The 21270-nt window shown below is 41.8% G+C and overlaps 1 protein-coding gene across 1 annotated transcript in view; it reads right to left on the bottom strand.

Annotated features, from left to right (window-relative positions):
• GRK5 (G protein-coupled receptor kinase 5) overlaps positions 1-21270 on the bottom strand; it is a 164945-nt gene that overhangs the window by 39066 nt on the left and 104609 nt on the right. Inside the window, exon 4 of the mRNA XM_032190945.1 lies at positions 12950-13027. Coding sequence (XP_032046836.1) covers positions 12950-13027 — 78 coding nt within the window. The remainder of the gene's footprint in view (positions 1-12949; positions 13028-21270) is intronic.

Genomic DNA, 21270 nt, shown 5'->3' with positions numbered 1-21270 from the left:
AGACTCACACGAAAACTTCCAGGCTGCATAGGTCCCCATTATCTGTTATTTTAAGTGTCACCTTGTATTATGATACTTTAAAATGTAAACTCTCCTTTTTGACAGCTCAGTAAGTTTTGCTGCAGGCTACTTCACTCAGCCCATCAGCCCCTCAGGCTTAATGGAACAGGACAGAAAACAAGTAAGCCTCCTCCTAGGACCTTCCCTCTGCCTTTAACATGGTGCTTGCAACACTTCTCATGGTACTTACACTTCCCTGACAGTGGGGAGGACACCTCACCTCTCATCGATCAAAATCAGCTCATCAGGCTCATTATAAAACAAGCTGAAACGCTGGCAGTGCCAAGGGAGGCATTCAGGAAACCTCTTATAATTTTACTTTTTCCTTAAAAAGTGTTATTTGTTCTAATTTTTCCTTGAGATAGAACTGCCAAATCATTGAAATGGGTGACTTCGGTCCAGATGTGGTGCCTCGAAGTCTGTGGAAGTGAAAGCAGCCAGCCAGCTAGCTGCTGTAAAAGTATTTTCCTGCTAACTCCGTCAGTTGGGGTTTGCCGTTCTGAAACCAGGGTGGAGTGAGCAGCAGGTGTCTGGGTGTAACCAACTCCAATTATTTCCAGTAACTGCATGGAGCCCAGAGCAGATCCTTAGGAACAAGAATCTGCTTTGTGAAAGAACAGTCCTGCTTCAAAGACACTTGTCTCAATCACCACGGTCTCCTACAAAAAGAAATAGATTGCAGAACCCTGAGCTTTGGCTAACTGGATCACAAAAAGGGATAGCAATGACTTTGGTCAGACTGACGTTGCAACAAACAGAACAGATCTTTACTACAGAGGGATAATGGCAATACTTTATCCTTACACAGCGCTTTTCTTCCAAGAACCTTAAAACATTAAAACTCTGTTGCACGATTAAGTCCTCACGAGGCAATAGGTGGCAATCTCACAGTACTTTAAGGAACAGTGAGCGGAAGAGCAGGGTGGTTAAGAATTGTGTTTTGCAGAAGTGTTGGTCTGTGACCAAAATCAAAGAAGTCTCACTGAGATAAGTGGAAGCTAGAGATGCTCAGATTCCCCAAATCAGTCAATCTGTAGCTTGCAATTACTGAAAAAAGAAATAGAAACCTAGAAATACAGGTTTGCATTTTCTACCAACTCTTGCCAGTGGATGTGAGTCATCATAGTATCTTAAAACACGACTGTTCATCACTGCCAAAATGATATGGACCAGGAAGATACCACACTTAGAGTGAATAGACTTCGTACTAACTTTGTGGTTATAAATACAACTGCTCTCCCGGCAAGTTTCAGACATGCAGCCATGATATCGAAATGATATGAATTATTTTAAAAGTCACTTGCATAAAACAAACAATGTGCAGCATATGTTACATCTCAGGTTATGAAAACATTCCACAACAAACAAGCTTAAAACAATTAAAAATGTTTCAGTCAATGGACAAAAGTTCAAGCTGTAACTTCTCTTGATCTGTCTCCAAGCACTTCTGTCTTAATGATATGTGTACTGTCAGCAGTTGACAGCAATTTTCCACATATAATCTCTTTGCAAATCTCTACACGGATTTGCTACCAGTGGAGACCTCAAAACTATGGAAGGATCAGGCTGAAACGAACTTTGTTGTGAGGTGGTGCATGGCGTGATGAGTTCATACACAAAAGCCTGGAAATACTGCCTTCACCCAGGTGTCTGAGGAAGGCTCACCTAGCAGGGCAAGTAGTTTCCAGGACAGGTAGTGACTATCAGGGGTGACTGCCCTCAGTCCTTTGAGGCTATCACTTATAAGGAGCCATAAGGAGGACTGTAACTAAAGCGGCTACTAAAAAAAAGGAGACTGGGTAGATGTACATAAGTCATCCTGGCAGCTACCAGAGGCGTCTCCTCCTGCATTGGGCTGGGGCAGGCCAGCAGCACCCGAGGTTCAGCCTGAGCTTGGAAAGCAGCGGCCACGCAGCTGGTGAAAGACAGAGGGGAAACGTGAAGGGACTGATGGTGAAAAACACAGGGGAAGGCAAAGAAGGGGAGATAGAGCAGAGTCTTGGCAGTAGTTTGATTTTGGGAAGTCCAGGTTAGGCACGTTTCGACCTGGTGAGGGAAAGGTTGCAGTACGATCACAGCACACACAGTCTCCTGACTCTTTTTGGTGTTATGCCCAAAAATATTGGAACATTCTTTTTTTCTTGCCCTGTGTCTGATCTTGTCTGCTCATATTTAGCAGTATTTGTAGTAAGCAGCCAATTTTACATCAGGAGCAGCTGCAACATTTTAAGTAATCAACTTTTGCATTTTCTTTTCCTTTTTTTTTCCTACCACAAAGTCATCTGGGTCTGTATGAGGCAAACCAGTAAAGCACAAGGCTTCATAATTCCAGGATATTTTCTTTGAGATGACAGATGAAGGAATTGGCAGTGAGGTTGATGGGGAGTATGGAGAGCAGCTGTATTATTAGTAGCTATTTATCTATTAATAATGTGTACAGACATTATACCTGAGAAAGGGGGGCCCATAGTGCCAGGCACAGCTTACAGAGCTCCCAGTGCAAACCAATCACACTAGCCCTGGCAGTGGGAACACACGAAATACCTCACCCAGGATTATAAAAGTGGGTCTTTGGCCCACTCTTCTAAGAAGCAGCCTGGTGCTGTGTCTCTGAGACAAATGGGAGCCCCAGTGCTGGGGGCGGGATGACTTGCTGGTAGCTAAATGAACCGAATCAGCAGTGCCTATCAACTCCGGGGTTTGTTTTGTAGCTGCAAACCGATCTGGAGCCGTGATGAATCTGTTTTCCCTCATATTCTACTGAGCTATCAAAACATTTGTTGACACAGAAACATACAATGGCTGAAGACAATAGAGCCCTCAGCAAACAGCTGAACATGTTCTTCTGCCTGGAGGGGCTGTGTTAATCCATCACAAAATGCTAACAACCTCAGTTTATGAACTTATTTACTGAAGCAGACATACGCTAGCTCCAGGCAGACTTGCTTGCTCCAGACTCACTGGGGTGCCTCTTGGGCCTCAGCAAACCCAGGGGTAAGAACAGGAGAAGTTTCCTCTCTGGGACCTTTCCTCAGCACCTTTCCTCTTTGATGCTGGGGTACAAGTTGCAGGTTTGAACCATGGAGAACTTAGAAGCCACTGTGGTGTCCTTTCTGACAAGTGCTAGAAACGTATACAAAGCATTTTTCATGGCTCTCCTTTTACTCACAGACAGGTTCTGCTATGGTCAGGAGAACTTTCTGTAGCTGCTATCATTGAAAACAAAATGCTCCTTTCTAGAAACCATATTTCTGCTCCTGATGGTGGCAAACAAGTAACTGCTATGCAAATACTACGAGTCAAAATGTTCCCCAAATACAGATCTTCAATCCAAAGAGTGGTTTCATTGGAATGTTAAATTATTTGATTTGGAGAATCTGGGGGCATAACCACAACATTCATTTCAGAGCAACAAAGGAAGGGAAAAGATTGCCTAGATCAAGAAGGAGAAATTTCCTCCTGGCTCCTATAGGTGACCAGAGGAAATCTTAAACACTCAAAGCCTCACAGAAAGTAATTTTGAAATAACAGAATTTCTCATGGGACAAAATGTAGTTGTCTCATCAGCTTCTTTTGCAAGTCCTGCAATCGGCTTCAGGCTTTATACTCTTCAATTAAACACAAAGACTCACCGCAATCCCAACCAGCTATGGGGTTTTTGGTACAGCTTACGTTAAGAACATAAACTGGTCACCACAGAAGCTCTGCTTTGAACTTCAATTAGTGCAAAACTGGGCCTCACAAGAAGTGCTTAGCAAGATATTTTTTAGTATCTTTAAACCCTAGTCCTTCTCCACCCACACTGTTTTAAACACTTTGGAAACCTGCTTATAGAGGTATCTTTACCCCTAAATAACTATTCTTTCTTTGTATATACACAAAACTTTATTGTTTTAGGGGTGCTCATAAACTAAATAGCTGAAATTGTTTTATATAAACTTGTTTTTAAGTGAGGGAAGGGAATGTATGTTTGAATTTTTGTTGCCTTTTTCCCCTTTTAAAAGAATTTTACAAACAGATTAAGGTATGAAAACAGATGAACTAACCAGTGCCAGTAGCTGTCAGTAGGGTGAGGGGGCTAGCTTGGGAAACAGAGTAGAAAAGAAGACTAATACTAACCAAAATTAGGCTACTCACACAGTCCTTGGAAGTGTCATTAGTTCAGAAGGTAACATCTTTTTTTAGCAACCCAGCTGAACCGTTGCCCTAGTGCATTACTACAAGCAGGCAGACATTTGATCAAGCATTTTTGGAAGCAAATAGTACTCTCAACATTAGTGGCGAAAAAGGACAGGTCAATTTTGAAAGCTTCTGTTAGCAGGTTTCTTCTCTGGTCATGTGTGCTTAATACGTTTGGATAGCATCCAATGTCCAGCCTCTTATCAGAGCCTTTCTACCTTTTAACGTCCTCCCTTACTGATGGATAGCCTAAACATTAGCAAGCAACCTTATGTTGCAACAGTCTTAGTTTGGCTTCCTCTGGTAAACCAAATGTCATTTGTTCCATTAAAAAAATCCCTCTATCTATAAACACACATTTACAACCTCAACATTATTGAATGGCTTTCTTGCAGGAAAACAAACAGATCCCTGCTTGAATTCACTTTTCTGAAATATAAGCCTGCAAACATGACTAACCCTTCCTTTGCAAGCCATCCTCACACTGAAGTCCATGATCTATTTGCTCTGGATGAAGGTAACTCATGCATAAAGACCTAAGCCAGGCTGCACTTAAGTCAGTGGCTGTCGTGCTCTATCAGTTGCAGTGGGGATTTTGCAGAATTTGCCTTCACCTTTTTAGGCCAAAATCCTGGGGAAACACCTGAAAGAAGAGATGAAAATTCAGCAGAGAGTTTGGGAAGGCCTTGAAAAGGATTAAGAAGAGAATTAAATAAACATCACATCTGTCAGGAAAGAGTGGACTACTCGCAGAAAGACTGGAAACACCCAGGAAAGCAAACATAATCTATCTTGCACAGCTAAAAACAGGGCATTCCCTAATCACCTGTGTCACACAATCCATTAACAATCATATGGTAATTGCCTTCAGCAAAGAATTGAGAGGGAAGACATTTATTGTAGGAGATGACAAACTGTTTGCAGTGGCATTTTCCACTCTTCCTCTGCTTTGCTTGTGGGACAAACAGCATCTGTGCTAGGATAATAAATTTGCTATATGCTTGATTTTTGACTCAGGTCAGACTCTAGCTTGATTAAATAAAACAACTTACAAGCTGAGGCTTGGCATGCAGGTTAAGTGAGTTTTGTAAGTGTAGTTGCATTACTGAAGAAAAAAAAAAAAAAAAGAATAGAAAGAAAAGTGCCACATTTCCATTACTTAAACATTTGGGTTACTTCTAAAATACATTCATAGTCAACAGATTTATTTATTTATTTATTTATTTTAAATCATTCTGTTTTTCCAGAATCCTAATTCTCTACTCTTAGGGAACCATATGAGGAATAGGTTATGTTTAACTTCCATTTTCATCACGTGTCTCTTTATCCTCTTTTTTGTAGAGGTCAAGTGCACAGTTGCCTACTACTGCTTGAGCTTAGCACAATAAATCAAATAAATGTCTCAAAAAGACATTTGTTGACCCCTTCTACTTTTAGCTTCAGAAACCCAAAGCTGAAACAACCAAGAAAATTGCTGCAAGTTGCAATGGGTGCACTGAACTGCTGTGGAGGACTAACAAAGCACTCCTGTACTGTTGAGAAACTGTCCACAGAAATTTGCGTGGATATGCCATGCAATGTTATTTAATGTGTTCTGCATTACACTTAGAGTGCCATTCACCTCACTGCACTTTAATCATCTAAAAAATGAGACCCTCAAAGTCACTCTGGGCTCCTCATCTCTCCTGTCTAAATGCCTGCCCGTGTTTGGACCAGCCAAGTTTACACTGCGTGTGTTGGGAATGCAAGAAACCAGACTCACCAAAGGTCTATTTTATTGTCATTTTGCGCAAATGCACAAAAGTTACCTCCTGCAGATTGCTTGGATGTCTTACAAGGCAGTGTTTCAGACAGCTGGAAAAGGCTGATTCCTTTTTCCCATGTGGACACATGTTTCAGATAGAAGAGGCTGTATCTGAGAAGCTGAATGAACCTTAAAGGCTTAGAATGAACTTATCTGGCCATTCGATGAGCCACATGAACTAAGTATAAGTGATGAGGGGTATGCAGATGGGATAAGGAAAAGATAACCCCTTGAAAAAGTCAGGAGGAAACTAATGAGCATATTCATTAGCCAAGGGCAGACAAGTACATCCTTTCAGTGCTCAGATAATCCTGAGCAGGCTGCTCTTTATTTGCAGAGTGTCCTCAGCCTTTTCAGATGCCCTGGCTAGTCTCCGAGAGGAGTCATAGCAGCCTGGGGGGCCTGCCCTCCCTCAGCAGACAGATGTAAGCCAGGTTTACATGTGTGGTTGACATGAATTAGCTGAAGCAAGTTTCCATTTTCCAAAGGGTCAAGTCAGAGTACTTCCAGCAAACACAGAGCAGCTAGAAGGCTTTTGCCCACTGACCAAAGATTTTCCTGACCACAAATGACAAACAGTTAAGAAGCGTCTTCTCCACATGAGAGTTGTGAACTCGGGAGTGTAACCTCTCCAAAATGACAGGGAAGGAAAAGCAGACCTTCAACTAATAACACTGCTTAGGATAAAACCAGTGTGGTTAATGACCCCAGACCAAGCCTTCAACCAGCCTGAGCAAGTGCATTGCAAACGCAGCCCTCCTTAAATATACAGGACAAGGCTCTGAGGACTGCTCAAGAACCTATTCTGGGGAAGTGTCGCCAGGATAGAGCAGACTCCGTGTTGTTTCCATGAGGCTGTTGTGCAGTTTGGCACCATCGCAAGAGACAGAAATGCTCAGTAAGTGTTTAGTTAACTAACATTTGTATTATAAACAGTGGGTAAAGGATGAGGAAATAGGACTTGAAGAAACCGTGAGAAAATGTCTTTTAGTCTGAGACCACAGCAAAGGAACTCCTAATCAAGGCAACACTGTGATTTTTTGGATTCCTCTGACACACCATATTACAGCCTGGCTGCAGTGACAGAAGAATGCTTATTAAAATAAATTCTGATTAGAAAGCATTAATTTGAGTAACAAGGCTGCTGTTCTGCTGCTCAGATATTTTCCCAGAATTGAACTTTGGAAAGATGAGCTGAGAGGGGTACTTTCCTGGACTAAGACATAGTGATCAGCAGAGATATCGATTGCGCTGTCTCCGTAACAACAACAAGAATTATCTATTGATTTCTCTGGAGACTGGATTATGTATTGATTATGCTAGCTGCAAAGCAAAGGCCTAAGTAATGCTATCATCTGTGGCTAAAATGGTGCCTGTAGAGTAGTGAAGTCAATAGAATGGGGAGATGAGAAATCCATTGAGTCACAAGGTAAAGTCCCAGGGCAATTAATTAAATGGCAAAACTCTCCATGGCTCAAGTAAGGCCAAGATTTCTACTTAAGTATTTAGCATCCTGAAAGGTCTTCTAATAGGAACCCAGTGGAAGCAGTGAATAACATTTTAAGCGAGTAAATAATTCTGGCCCACTCCAAGTCCAAGTAACACATTGTATACAGACAGGCACTTCATTCTTTTCCTACTTCAACTGGGTCTTTAGAGAAATGCATAGAGTTTAGAAAAAATTGAAAACTAGCTCTGAAGATAGTGCTTGGACCATGCCTTAAGGGACCATTCACAGTAGCCAGTGAAAAGTGATATTGTGTTGACCTTTTATCGCCAAGATAATAAGCTTACAGGGGACAGAGATGACTTGTTGGATATAAGTGATATAAGCTGAATTTGCACGAGAAACGTAACAATGTAGAAGAGTCCCAGAAGGCTTTCTTTTCAAAACACAAAGCCTCTCTGTCACATGAAATTCTGCAGATTGCTTTACAGAAGCTTAATGTTGTGTTGTGTTTTTTTCCCCCCTTTTTTTTTTTTTTTATTTTTCTTTCAGAGTTTCACTTACAGTGACATTCAGGTTTTATTTGGCCACTCCAATAACTAATTATAACATCTTCCCTAGAAGGCATTTAGTAAAACTAAACAGTTAGAGGAAGAGGTCTCAGCACTTGAATCTGATTCCTGGTACGGTGTGACCTGCCCTTCCACAAATGGGATTCAGCCAGAACCATTAAGAAGTGATGCATGAAACTTTCCTTATGGGAGATGGAAGCCTTTAGTGATCAGAGAAGATGACTCACTCAGAAACATAAGTGCCGAAGTTTGCATTTATTTTCATGATGAAAATAGGAAGGGGAAAAGAAATGTCAAGGAGAGAGCAACGGGAGGAAAAGCTCCTTGGCATCAAGATTAAAGCTACGGTGTGCAAAAAGAAAACAACTCTCTGGCAATGTACTGAGTTGAGAAAGAGTGTTTGTGAGCAGGAGCCTGGACTTAGCAGCATTACGTTGTCCAGTAGAAGGGCTCATAAATAATTTTAATTTCATCTCACCCATATTACATATATATTATCTTCTCCAGAAAGAGCTGATGTAAGAGAAGAGCACTTTTTAACCAGTAGACAAGTGGAATGCCAGGCACTGCTGATCAGCTAGTTTCCCTTTCATAGGACTTTTCCCACCCTTCCTTATCCTATAATTGTTCATAAAAACAAAGACATATTTTCATTTAGCAAAATACCCATTGCTCTGCTTAGACTGGAGTAAGGAGGTTGTTGCTGCATCCACCTAACCTTTTGCAGAAAAGAAAGACGTTGAAAATGTGGTCTTTATACTGTGCATTTCCTGGAGGAAAGGAGACGGAACAGGATTTCAGATAAGAAAACTAATGCTGTTGCTGTTCTTCACATTCTGTGAAGCATATTAATGGGCATAACAATACACATTAGACATCGTATTCAGGAACATTTTTAGTACCCAGCTGAGTCCACGTATAAACTATAATGGCATATGGAGACTGTGTTAATAGCCATTTTGAATCAATTTAGTTTTATACAGTGTCTCTCAAGGTATCTCAAGGTGCATGCTTTACGGAAAAAGAAAACAATGTATTAGTGATTTAGTAGAGTAAGGCATGGTGGCTTTCAGGCAGGAAGGCAAAATTACTGCACACAGATGTATAACTCTAATTTAAGAGCAGTACAAAGGTAAGCATATCTCTTTGCTCTTGCAGGACCAGAAGAAGCCAGGTAATGAAGGCAGGCTGGGTTCAGTTAAACTCAACAGTTCCACGAAGCAATGAGGGCTTTTCTATTTACGGACAGAACTGGAACCTAAATCTGAAACATTCCCACTCAACTGTTGAGATTAGGAAAAGTCAGGAAAGAAATATTTGTGACCAATTCATTTTAGCAGTTTTACCATCATATTTCACAACCTCAGAAATTTTAGACTTCCTGTGGGTTGGACTTTTGCCCTACGGGCTTATTAAGTCAAGAAGGCAGCTTTAAGTGCCTTTTTCATGGAAACTGTTAAAGCCTCCTTTGAAGAAGCAAGGCTGCAGTCAAGAAATCTTGATGTTGCCAGTGTGGCAACTATTGTGTTGCTCCTGCAAAGCAAAGACAGCCTGCGGGTGCGTTTCCCTTCAGATCACAGCACTGAGATGGCACATGCCTCGTTGGGCACAAGACTGTTCCTGTTGACAGATGAGGCCCTCTCACCAGTACTCATCCCCACATAGCCTTGAAAGTGGCCTAATGAAAGTGGGACCTGCTTGGAGAAGTAACCTAAGACTTCTTCAGAGCATGTGTCAAGGGTGGGTTTCTCTTCTGTGGGTTTTCTGTCTCCTGTTCACCATTCAGGCAAAGCTGCTCAGGAAGTCATAGAAAAGCTTCTGTCTTGGCATCATTAGCGTGACGATCACATGTAGGCCTTACATTTCCTTCCCATCAATTAGTGCAGAATGGCCTGTTGGATATGGATGCTTCAATGTACTTCTGACAAGAGAGAGGGAATATTGATGTCTTCCTGCTGCCCAGGATGCCCAGGATGTTAAAGCAGTGCAGAGCCTGAGTCATGATTATATGAAAAAGTGCCTCCCCGCTCAGCCATCTCGATAAGCACTGGGCTTGTTTAGCTGCTTCAGGACTGATGCCAAATGCTCTCACTAGAGCTGTCCATGTGGGCACTCCCTGCTCCCACACACCTGGCTTTCCTCACTGCAGCACTGTGTAGTAACACCTCACTGACAGCGACTGCACGAGCCACGTGAGGTTGTAAGTGCTGGTGTGATGTCTACTCCTCTGGGAAAATGTTTTCTTTCTCTTTCTGCTGTACAAGTAGTATATGTTTTATTAAATAAAGCACATGTTCCTATGCAAATGACTGCATTCTGGAATGATGATACACTGACACATTGTATGTTAAATATGTATGACATTTTAAAAACTAAGTAGGAACTAAAAATCATTTATAAATATTAAAGAGCTTGAAGTCTACTTTTTGTTTTGATTTTGCTTCTGATCCTGCACCCTGGGAAAAATACTTCTCACATTATAAGACTGAATTGTCTGTCCAAGAACTAAACCTATCATTTTATTCTATCAGTCAAGCTGTATGTCACACTGTTTTTATATCAAGACAATGAGGTTCTTTGAAGTACAGACACACACCTACTTAAAAGAAATATTCCTCTGAAAGCAGAAGGCTTTGGAATCAGCGGCTCTTTGTATCTTTCAAGGGACTGATAGCTAAATGAGGAAATGTGGCATCTAATGAAAAGATGATTTCATTGCTGGCCAAGATGATACTTTGCAAGGACATTTGGACCCAGATTCAGCCCTCTTGACTGCAAAGACATCTAAACTGTCTTTGAATCACTCACCTCTAATGGCTGAGAGGACCTCTGTCCTTTGGAAGTTCTTACTTCTCTTTCTAGGCTAGAAAGAAGAGTAAGGATCTGAACTCCTAATCTGAGTACCTTTGTTAGGTAACTAGAATGAAATGGCAAAATCCAGACCTTGCTCTAGAAATTTACACATTAGTTGTGGGGGAGACATATTAGAAAAACTAATAGTCAACCCATTGCAATGGCACAGTCAACCTTGCCTCTAGAAAGTGTTTTCCATTACACACAGAATGGTTTAAACATTCCTCTGAGAAGAAGCAGAAGTTTCCCGTTAAGAAAGAAAGAAAAAAAAAAAGCAACACTGAAATTAGAGCATAATCACCAGGGAGCCAGTTTTAGATTACAACAGAAGGAGCATAACTTTGTGTTCCCTTCTGCCCTAAGACTTTAAGGTAATTTGCAAACACCACAGAAGTTTCAGAACAGACTGCACCCATTTTAAGTACTGAGAAATCAGGCATGCAGGTCAAACATGAAGTGTAGAGCATGGCAGAAAATGGAAATGCCAGCTCTGGAGTCCCATTAATTTCCTTTCCTGCAACACCACCATTTTTTCTTGATGAAGAAGCAACTGGTCTCAGCTTGGTCCTCGCTGCACAGTCCTTGACCTCACTAAACTACTCCATGTGATTCTGCTGCATTATGGGGCTTCTGGGAAATGGACAGGGATGGCAGGAGCACAATGGGACAGCACTGAAGGGTTTTGGCATATGGAAACCTGCACCAAGACCAGCTGCACTTAGCTGAAGCTAAACAGCGCTATCCTGTCACTTCAGTATCCCTGATACCAGCAAAATGCCTTTCTCCATTTCCCGACGATGACTAGAGCAGTGGGAAACATTTTCCCTCTGTATTTGTTCCTCTTTCCTCTGGAATTTTAAGACAAACGGTCACCTCAGTGGATGAAAACCAGTAGAACTTCATGTCCCTAATGAATGGGCAGCAGGAACTCACGCTGGCAGTGCTAAATGGCTGCACATGAAACTAGCCAGGCACAGTAAATGAAACCAGATCCCAAAATGCAGCCTGAGATAACTGAAAGTATGCACTGAAATTTATTGTAGGAAAATGACTGGAAAAAAAGAGTGGTCTGCTCTACCCCTGCACCTCCAAAACATATTGTACCATTTAAACGCTTTAGAAAGACATCTGCCAAAAATGCAATTTATTTTCCTGAAGGTCAAATGTATTTCACTTGTAAAAAAAGTTGAAGCAGTGATTGTACATCTTGGTTACTCTTATTAAAGCAACTTAGGAAAAATCCTAGGATTGTTCTTGTGTTTGAAGTTGGATGTTTATTGCTTACTGGCAGTGACTTTAGTGCAAAGGTTAAATGTGGCCAGCAAATGATTGAACCCCAAAAGGGTAAGTCTCAGTGCAGCCTGTCCAAAATTCCTGCAGAGAATCCGTAGTTCTGGTCGGAGTGCCACCCTGTGGACAAAGCTGTGACCACGAGCTCCTTTCCTTCTGACAACCCGAAGATGCCACAGTCAGGAACTGCCAGGGGTGGAAACAAGAACCGGCAATATCACCTCTCAGCTCCAAAACCCATCACACAATTTCAATCTTGCATGCTCGTGGTTACCCTGGGGCAACTGGTAGGGGAAGGAATGGTATTACTGTACCAAGGTGTTTTTTATCAAAGACCATCTCTGCTGGTGTCTTCTACACAGCTGTATATGAAACATCTCTGCTTTTGAACCAGATAGGAAATAACTGGGGCAGCTGTTGATAACAGCTGTGAAGGTGTCTTCCCATACAGCACAGATGTAGAGCTTCACACGTAATGAAGAGACCAGAGAAGCCCCCTGCTCATCCTCAGAAGAATTAAGCTCCTAGTAAACTCAAGTGCATCCTTAAAAACCAATTTGTGGATTGAAATACATTTTTTTTCCTCTCTGAGTGTTTGTATAAGACTTGCAGGTTTATACACTGGAGATTGCCACCATAAATTTTAGGACTCTAAAATTATATTACAAAGCTAATAACAACCTTGTTTAGCAAAGGTGTGCCTTGCAGCATTCCTTCCGTAACACCACTTTGGCTGCCCCTTACCTCTGGGGTGAGGTATTTCATCATGATTTCCTTTCCTTTCTCTCCCAGCTTTTCATCTGGAGCAATTTCATACTCTGCCTGGAACAGATATAAAGAAATTGTCAATATTTGCACTCATATTTCAGCAGTATAACTTCATTTTGGATATGGCCTTAACTGAACACTCTGTCTAAAGAATCTGGAGAATAAATACCATTTTCTGATGGAAGTAAAACCCATACACGCAATCCATTTAAAACTTTTCCACTATATTTTGAACAAACCCTACTGATATGTTTTTTGAGAGGATGTATCTTAATTAACACCACACAATTTAATTCCTTTATATTTTATAGCCTTGCCAAGACAGTGATCAGAAAACACCCAGTAACTAGAGACATCAACTTTTTTTTTTTTTTTTTTTTTTAAAAAAAAGGGAAGCTGTATATAAAAGGTAAAATTATTTCTCACAGTGCTAGAGAAGGTGATTTTTTGTTAATTCTTGCCACTGTGGTATTTCAAGCACCAAGTGAATTCCTTCAGTAGATTGCCTTTTTTTTGAACAATGGGTCTTTTCTACTAATTTACATCTTCCCTTGGTCTAACACTCCTTCTGCAAAGCAGAAAGATTTCTCCATCACTTTTCATGATCCTGGACTCAGTCTCTCCAGAAGGCAGACTTGAGAGCTGCTTTCTTAAGCAGATTTCTCAGGATGCAAATAAAGCAAAGTATTATTTGTGTACCACTAAGACATGAATCACTTTAGTTAAAGTTTTGTAATCATGGAAGGCATTTGAAGAAAAAACATGCTGCGTGAAGTCCCAGTTACTAAATGATAACGATAAATTCTTAGAGACATTCCGACTTGGCACTGCCCAGGGTACAAAGCTTTAGCCTTAGGATCAAAAGATTTTCCAGGAAAAAAAAGTCAGCCTAGCAGTTTTCATGACTGCTCGTATTAGAAAAAGGTTCCTAGAAAATCCTGCCAAACCAATTAAGTAACCTGGTCCAATACAAGCTGTTTGAGATGATAAATGAGGAGGAAGTTAAAAAAAAAAAAAAAAAAAAAAAAAAGGTAAATCAGACTGAACTGGCAAACACCTGGAAGAACAAATTTCAGAACTATTGCCCGCTCAAAGACATATGCACTGCTGTGACTTTGATACAATAAATCTGAAGGAAGGCTGTAATGGATACCCTCGCCAAGCAGACCCAGGAATGACATGAAAACCACAATGTAGTAATAATACTATTACCCGTCTATCTGGCCAGTGCTGATTTAGCTATTGTAGCTTAAGTCTAAAGCTATGTATTTATACATATACTTAGCAGGTTGCTTGAACAGTCTAGAATTACGATCTGACTTGGTTTGGGAAATGACAGTGACCGCAAAAAATAGAAGTAAAAAAATATATATATGTATTGCTGATGAAAAATGTACTGAAAGCTAAAATCCACAAGAGCAGCACTTCTCTTTTAGTGGCCATTTTGGGGATGAACCGATTATGTTCTCATAAAACTTATTACAAGGGTTTAAAAAAACATCTTTCATCCAATTTCCTGTCCTTTTAGATGGTATCTGAATATGGGTCATTTTAGCTCTTAAAGCACAGATGCTCTCAACTGTTTATGGGATCTTAACAGAAATTTTCTCCATGAGTCGTTGCTAGGGCATAAAGCAATGGCAAGGGTAACAGAAAGAACAATTTTTTTTTGAAAGGTCAGAGTTGCATCTGATTTTGGCCTTTACAGATTATAGTTGGGTTCATACACAGACTAGGAGTTTTTCATCTAAAAGATAACTGAAATAACAGATTTTAAGAGAAAATGATTGTATTTAAGCATAGCTTTCTGTGCAGAAGACTGCCAAAAAAGAAGAACTCCTTAGTATTGCCTTGTCATAGAAGCATCTAGGAGATCTACTGAGTCCTCGACTCAAAGTTACTTACAAATTACCCAATAATGACCACTTTTCTCTCCTTCAGTTGTTTTGAGACTCTGAATATTCTGCCATACTATTCTGAAAAGGCTGAAAGAAGTTGGGCTACCAGATTTCTTAATGGATCTGTGCCCATTACCTAATGCTGATCAGAGAGGCTACATCAGTTTGAGTCTTGCAGGATGGAGATTTGAAATGCCAAATATGCATGTATGTATGGTGAGTGCTAGGCAAGTATCAGTGCCTTCTTCTGGAGCTGAATTTGTGCAAATACAGGATGACCACTTGGGAAGTTGAATGCTAACACAAGATGTTAGGTTATAGAAGTGAAGAAATGTGAGTTTCTCAAACAGGTCACAAATTTGGATACAAGATCTCATGTGTTTGGACTGCTCCATAACAGTGGTGTCCACGTATCAATATGGGTCGAAGTGCTTCAGAAATCTCTTGATAGAATGCCCTGCTGAAGATATTATTTGGCAATGCAAACCTTGTGTGACAACAGCAGTCACCAAGGGTTTTATGTCAGGACTGCAAGTCTAATGCTTTGTCCTACACTGGACAAAAGCAAATTTTCCATAAACTGTAAAACAGTAAGCAAATCAGGACAGATCTGAAGAAGACAGAATTTTAGCAGTAATTGGATCAGTGTTTCAAAATGCACTTCCTGATGGAATTCAACATATGCAGAGCTAAAAGCACACACACACATACGCACAGTGTCTAACTCTATCTCAAAATAGTTGGGAAGGAATAAAAAGAAAGTTCAATTATACTTTTGACATTCCCAGAAGATGCTACAGGATGGTGGTAAAGGTAGGAAGTGACAGACAAGTAAAGGTGTGAAAAGGAACTCTAAACTCTAACTGTGAACAGTGTTGATTTCACTGTAGCTCAAATACTAGAAGCCTGTTTCATTTTGTTTCTAAGTTTGTTATTATTTCTCCCTTCAGTGCCACTTTCGAGTTATTCGGCTCCAGTTATTGGTGTGCTTTCAGCCATGGACTGCTACTGCAGGAAGAATTACACGCAGGGAGACAGAGCGGCTTCCCCATGTTCCCTCTGTGCATGCCTGGGAAGCGTACCAAAGTACTTGACTCTCAATCTTGTGCTTAAATCACAAATACATCCCCTTCTTCCACAATACTCAAAAGCGCGGCTACAGTTTGAAAATCCCTAATTGCTAGAAATAACATTGTTAGCTAAAATCCACGTGGAGCAAAATATTTTCCATTATTCCTTTGATGAATCCAGGCATGTGTTTCAAGGCTCCCGCTCTGAAGTCTAATAGCTTCTCCATGCCCTAGTTAGGTCAGACAGGGCCCTATTCATAGCTCATAAAGGAGAGGAGGATTTACGATCACCCTGACTGCATGGGACGAGCTGCAGGGAAGGCTCCTACAGCGGCCAGGCACGGCTCCTTCAGTCCAAGTGGCGAGAGGATGTGGGCTGGCCGCCATTTGTTGCTAACTTGTCTTTTGGCTCCTGCTATGGAGGTAGTCGTTATTTAGGTGGCTCCTGCTTCCCTAGAAGCAACCCTGGCTAAATAGACACTTGGGCATGCAAAGAGCCTTTCCCTCTGAAACAGCCACCCTTGGGACAAGCCACACGAGGTGGGATGGGAAAATATGCTTCCTCCAGGAAAAGGAGCAAAATCCATCTGGTGGCCTTCTTTGGGATGGGGCCATGAGCTCATGAATGGCCAAGACAGGGCTGGGGAGTGACTGCAACTAACAGACAACATTGCCAGAGCACTGAGCAAAAAAGAGCACTTTGGATGGAAGTCTGCTCTGTTGGCTGAGGCACAGAGTCCACTGGAGGTTCACAAGAGCAACCTTAATTCCACCACATCATTTTATCCAGTCGTTGACTTTCATCTAAACCTTCTTTGAGCTCCTGAAACTGTATGGCTTAAAACTCTGTGAAAAATGAAAAACAGAGCCTAAGGGATCACTCTGGATCCAGGTGGACTCTCGCCCACAGCAGGTAGCTGCTGGTTACCTGGTTCAGTAAGGCACAGCCACAGGATTCAGCCCCTTGTACCTAACAGGAGATGGACTTGGGAATGGATGCTTCCACCAGAGCAGTTTCAGGCTTCTCAGTGGGAGTCAGGAGCAGGGGAGCCAGCTCCTGAGCACCTGCAGGATGTTGCTGGTGTTTTGGCCCCAATTTCATACCCTCACTTTCTCAGCATCCTCCTCTGTTATAATCAGCTTCTCTCTGCTGCAGTGCCTGCTGTCTCCTCCCTTGGACTCCAATTTCTGCCCTGTTATTGCTCCTGTGCTCAAACAACCCTCCTTGCACTTGCCTCCGCTGAGATTTAAAATCTGTGACTGAAAATTGGAAGGCAAAAACCAAACAGCTGGGATTCATAATAACTCACATTTCTAAATGAAAAGTTAACTTGAAACCACATTTTTCATGTTTAAGTGCAGGGCAAAAAAGAGCCCTTTTGACTGTTTAAAAACACATTTTGAGTTAATGAGTTTGTTGATATCAACAAACTGGCATTTCTGATGGAAAAAGCCTTGAACAGCTTTAAGGCACACATACACAGATGGTTTATATACCATGCAAGGGACTTAACCAAACGAAACCTCCCTAACAGGGAGACACGTTTTTTACAAATGGCACTAAATGGATGCTTTTTCATCCTTTTACCCCAGATAAGGGTAATGTCTAGTGAAGCATTCAGCTGAAAATTCCACCCGAGGTGATGGTGCCCCTCACTCCCGGCCCCAGATAACATCAGCAGAGCCAACGTGGAGAGGCACCAGGGCTATTTTCCTCCATCTCATACACTTCAATGCAAAAAATGGCAATGTCCAGGTTAGAGAGAAAATAACTTCATGTTTCATTCTCCTTGACCAGAATTAACCATGTTCTGCTGCCAGCTCCCTCCAGTTAGGCTAAATCTAGTCCACAATAACCTGTTAAAAACCATCCCCTGAGAATGAAAATTATACATTCAGAAATGATGAGTGCGTGTAAACAAAACAGGAAAGGGAATCAATGGGATTGCAGTGAGGTCTTCATTACAAGGGCACACCAAAGTCGAAGGAGAAGAGAGGAGAGGGAAATGTGGGGAGCTGGCCCCCCTTTTGAGGAGGGGACACAAGGAGGGGGGTCCCTGCTGAAGTGCCACCTCTTGTGCTGCTGGACAGGCTGGCTGGGCAGAAAACATTGTTAATAGGTGACCTGCTCCCTGAACTGCCTCTTAGCAGGGGAAATAAATCCCCCAGCACTTTATTGTAATGTCTGTCCTTCGACAGCTACCATGCTCCGTGACGTTGCTGAAGTATTTGTAAGCACAGCAAAGTGTGCTCTGGGGCTGTGTGTGAATTCTTTGTTAAGGGCTTATGGGGAGCTGATTTAATCATAAAACAGCTCCGTTTAATGATAATAGATGATGTTTGCACAGTTCGTTCATCCGAATGGCTACATAAGAGTTTGGTGAACTACTCATGGGCGATCTCCGTGTTTATGTGCTCAGAGATAAGCATGCAGTGTGTATAATCACACACGTACTCAGAAGCACAAGTTGTAACCATTGGTACTTACCAGATATTTTATCTAGTGAAGTCATGAAACTGTTTGCACGATACCCACAAGAGATGGCTCTCTGTCCTTATAATATTAGTGTGGCCTAGCAGAGGGGGTCACCACTGCCCAGTTTCCCAGATGGACGGCCATGCTGACGGCCACTCACTGACCCCACAGCTCCACCAGCACCCCACTGCAAGGCCCTGGGGATCTTCCTTTTTATCGTGTTTATCATTTAATGTGGGGACCTACAGCTTACAAACCACATATTGCTGTAGCCCATTTTACTACAGACTGTGATTTCCTGAGCATTGTTCTCAGAAGACAGGCAGAAACCTCATGTCTCTGGGCACTTTCATCTCAGTTACTGGCTGAAATTGGCCAAGGTAGTCACAAGGTTTAGAAGGAACTAGCGGATGCACACCTACACACATGCAGAATGCAATGATACAAATTCTTTTTTCTTCAGAAAGCCAGCCTAACAACTGCTTAACAGTACAGACAAAAAAAAAAAAAAAAAAACTACCACCAGATGCTGCTAAAATTAGATTTGCAGGAGACTACATCAGACCAGGTTTCTTATTCCACCTAACAGCTGAAATAAATGTCCAGCAGAAAGGAGATTTTTTTGCTTTATGCACTCTGGTCTGCAAGGTCTGGCTGATTTTACCAGCCTTTGGAAGCAAGGGGGTGAGAGAGTTCTTGCAAAACTTGGTCAAACATAAGTATGGAAATGGAAATCGTTGGTAGGTTGTTGGGTGCCTGACTCAGCTTCTGGTTTCCTCCCAAGAGTCCCAGTTGCTGCTTTCTTTGCAGGCAATTGAGTTCACTCGTTAGAAAAAACTAGTGAAAATGAGGAGGGATCAATTACTGGCTTCTGCATGACTTACAGCATGACCTGGTAAAGTCACCTAGTTGTGCTCTTGGCTTCACCTTCCTTTTGTAAAAGAGAGGTAGGCTAGCTTCTCAGTGCACAGAAAGCTCTCTGACCCTCTGGTGAGCAGCTAAATATTTACCTCTATTATTATTATTATTTTTTAATTTGATACAACAAAGAAAAGCTAAGTTTTGCATCTTATGTTAGAAAAATAATTAAGCCAAAAGAAAGCAGAAGATTTGGCTTTTTCTGCTCGGAGCTTATTACAGCAGGTGGTCTCCAAGAGGTTTCACATTCCTGGTGGTCTCAGAGTAGGGCTGTAAAGTCAAACTTTTGGTCTTGTTACAGGACTTTTTTGCCTAACATAGGATTTGGCCTGAGTCCCACTACTCACTCAACACAGTGTCACCCTGCTGGGTGAATTTCAGTAGCTATCATCCAATTTAATGGCTATGGGCTGTGTTGCTAGACCTTAACATTGGGTAATACAGGGATTTTCACAGGCTGGGAACAAACTTGCACAGAATTTGAAATCAACAGACAAAGGAGGCTGCTGTCAATTAGCTTTTAAATACAGCAAATATTCAGACCTCCACACAGCTCAACATTTTGTTCATGAAATCGATGGTTCATTAGGGCAGGCACCTCTCTAGGAGATGATGGTTGGATGCAAGATAAACATGGGCAGGGTACCCAAAACGTCCTCCTGCCCACCTGCCTTGAGCACAACCTCATGAAGACTCTGTCAGGTGTGGTCCTTTCATGACCCTCGATGGCTAAGTCTTCCCACTGGAGAAAATCACAACCAGCACAAGGAATATAAGGTGGAAGCTGTGACCACCCAAAACCTCTCACAGAAACCTCTCCATAGACATGCTAATTGAAGGGTTGCCTTTTTTAGCCTGAAGAAATATGAGGCTAAATGCTTCAGCTTGTCATTTAAAGCTAAACACTACACTTTCTGCTGACGTGTGGAAATCCCTAACAAGCTGATGTTGGGTATATCCCCAGAGAAGGACTATCAGTTCACATCATGAAATGAATGAATCCATGAATTCTCTAATGGCCTCTCATATCTAAGAGTCAAAGTGCTGCAATTTAGCAATGGGTGTGCCACATGCACTTGGGAAAATGAAGTCCTCCTTTGGTTTACCTGTGAAGTTGATTGTGTACTTTCTTTGATCGCTCAGTGCCAGGTAATTCTACACTCTGTTAAGCAGAAGGTGGAGTGTTTTTAACCTTCTGCAGAAGCATGTTGCTCTGGCACTTGTAACTCCGGTAGAATGGAGACCTAATGTCGACTGCAAGTAACACTTTAAGCCAAATGTCATCCTGCTTCAGCACTGCTGTAAGCCACGTAAAGAAAATGCCAATTTTACAACACATTGCTATGATTCAGCAGCCTGAGTGTGAAATCAAATTGCAAAAGGAGTCTAATAAAAATGTATAGAAAAAGCATTAGAATGTTTTAAATTATGTTAATCAAGTCAAAAAGTTTACAGAAGTTCAAAGACGATTTTATAAGTTGTGATGGTACCGAAAATGCCAACTGAAATTGATTTTAAAGAACTTTATCCAATGCTTTCTGCGATGCAGATTTGTTGTAGGTGCTGTGGTACTAATACACGCTGTAAGTGATGACATGTCCTCTTCCAAACTCTTACCTTTACAACTTTAGTGTAACCTCCACATCTGCCTATACTTCAGAATAGCCAACCACAGCACAAAGAAAAAAAAAAAAAAAACTCTGTTCCCATTGGTATGCATTGCTTTGCTTTTGACTTAGTGCCACCTAGAGAGCGAAGTCCCCTGGCCATGCACACTCAGTGATGACAACTGGCAGCTCATCTGCCAGCCTGGTGGGGTGTAGCCTTTTGGCTCCTCACCGCCCTACCCTGCAGGAGGCTCCCAGCAAGCAAGCCAGTGAGGACTTTGGGACTGTGAGCAGCTTCTCCTGCTGGCACTACACATGGCCAAATGCT

Source organism: Aythya fuligula, chromosome 7, assembly GCF_009819795.1.
Source record: "Aythya fuligula isolate bAytFul2 chromosome 7, bAytFul2.pri, whole genome shotgun sequence".
NCBI classification, from domain to species: Eukaryota; Metazoa; Chordata; class Aves; order Anseriformes; family Anatidae; genus Aythya; species Aythya fuligula.
This window is presented reverse-complemented; position numbering and strand designations above follow the sequence as displayed.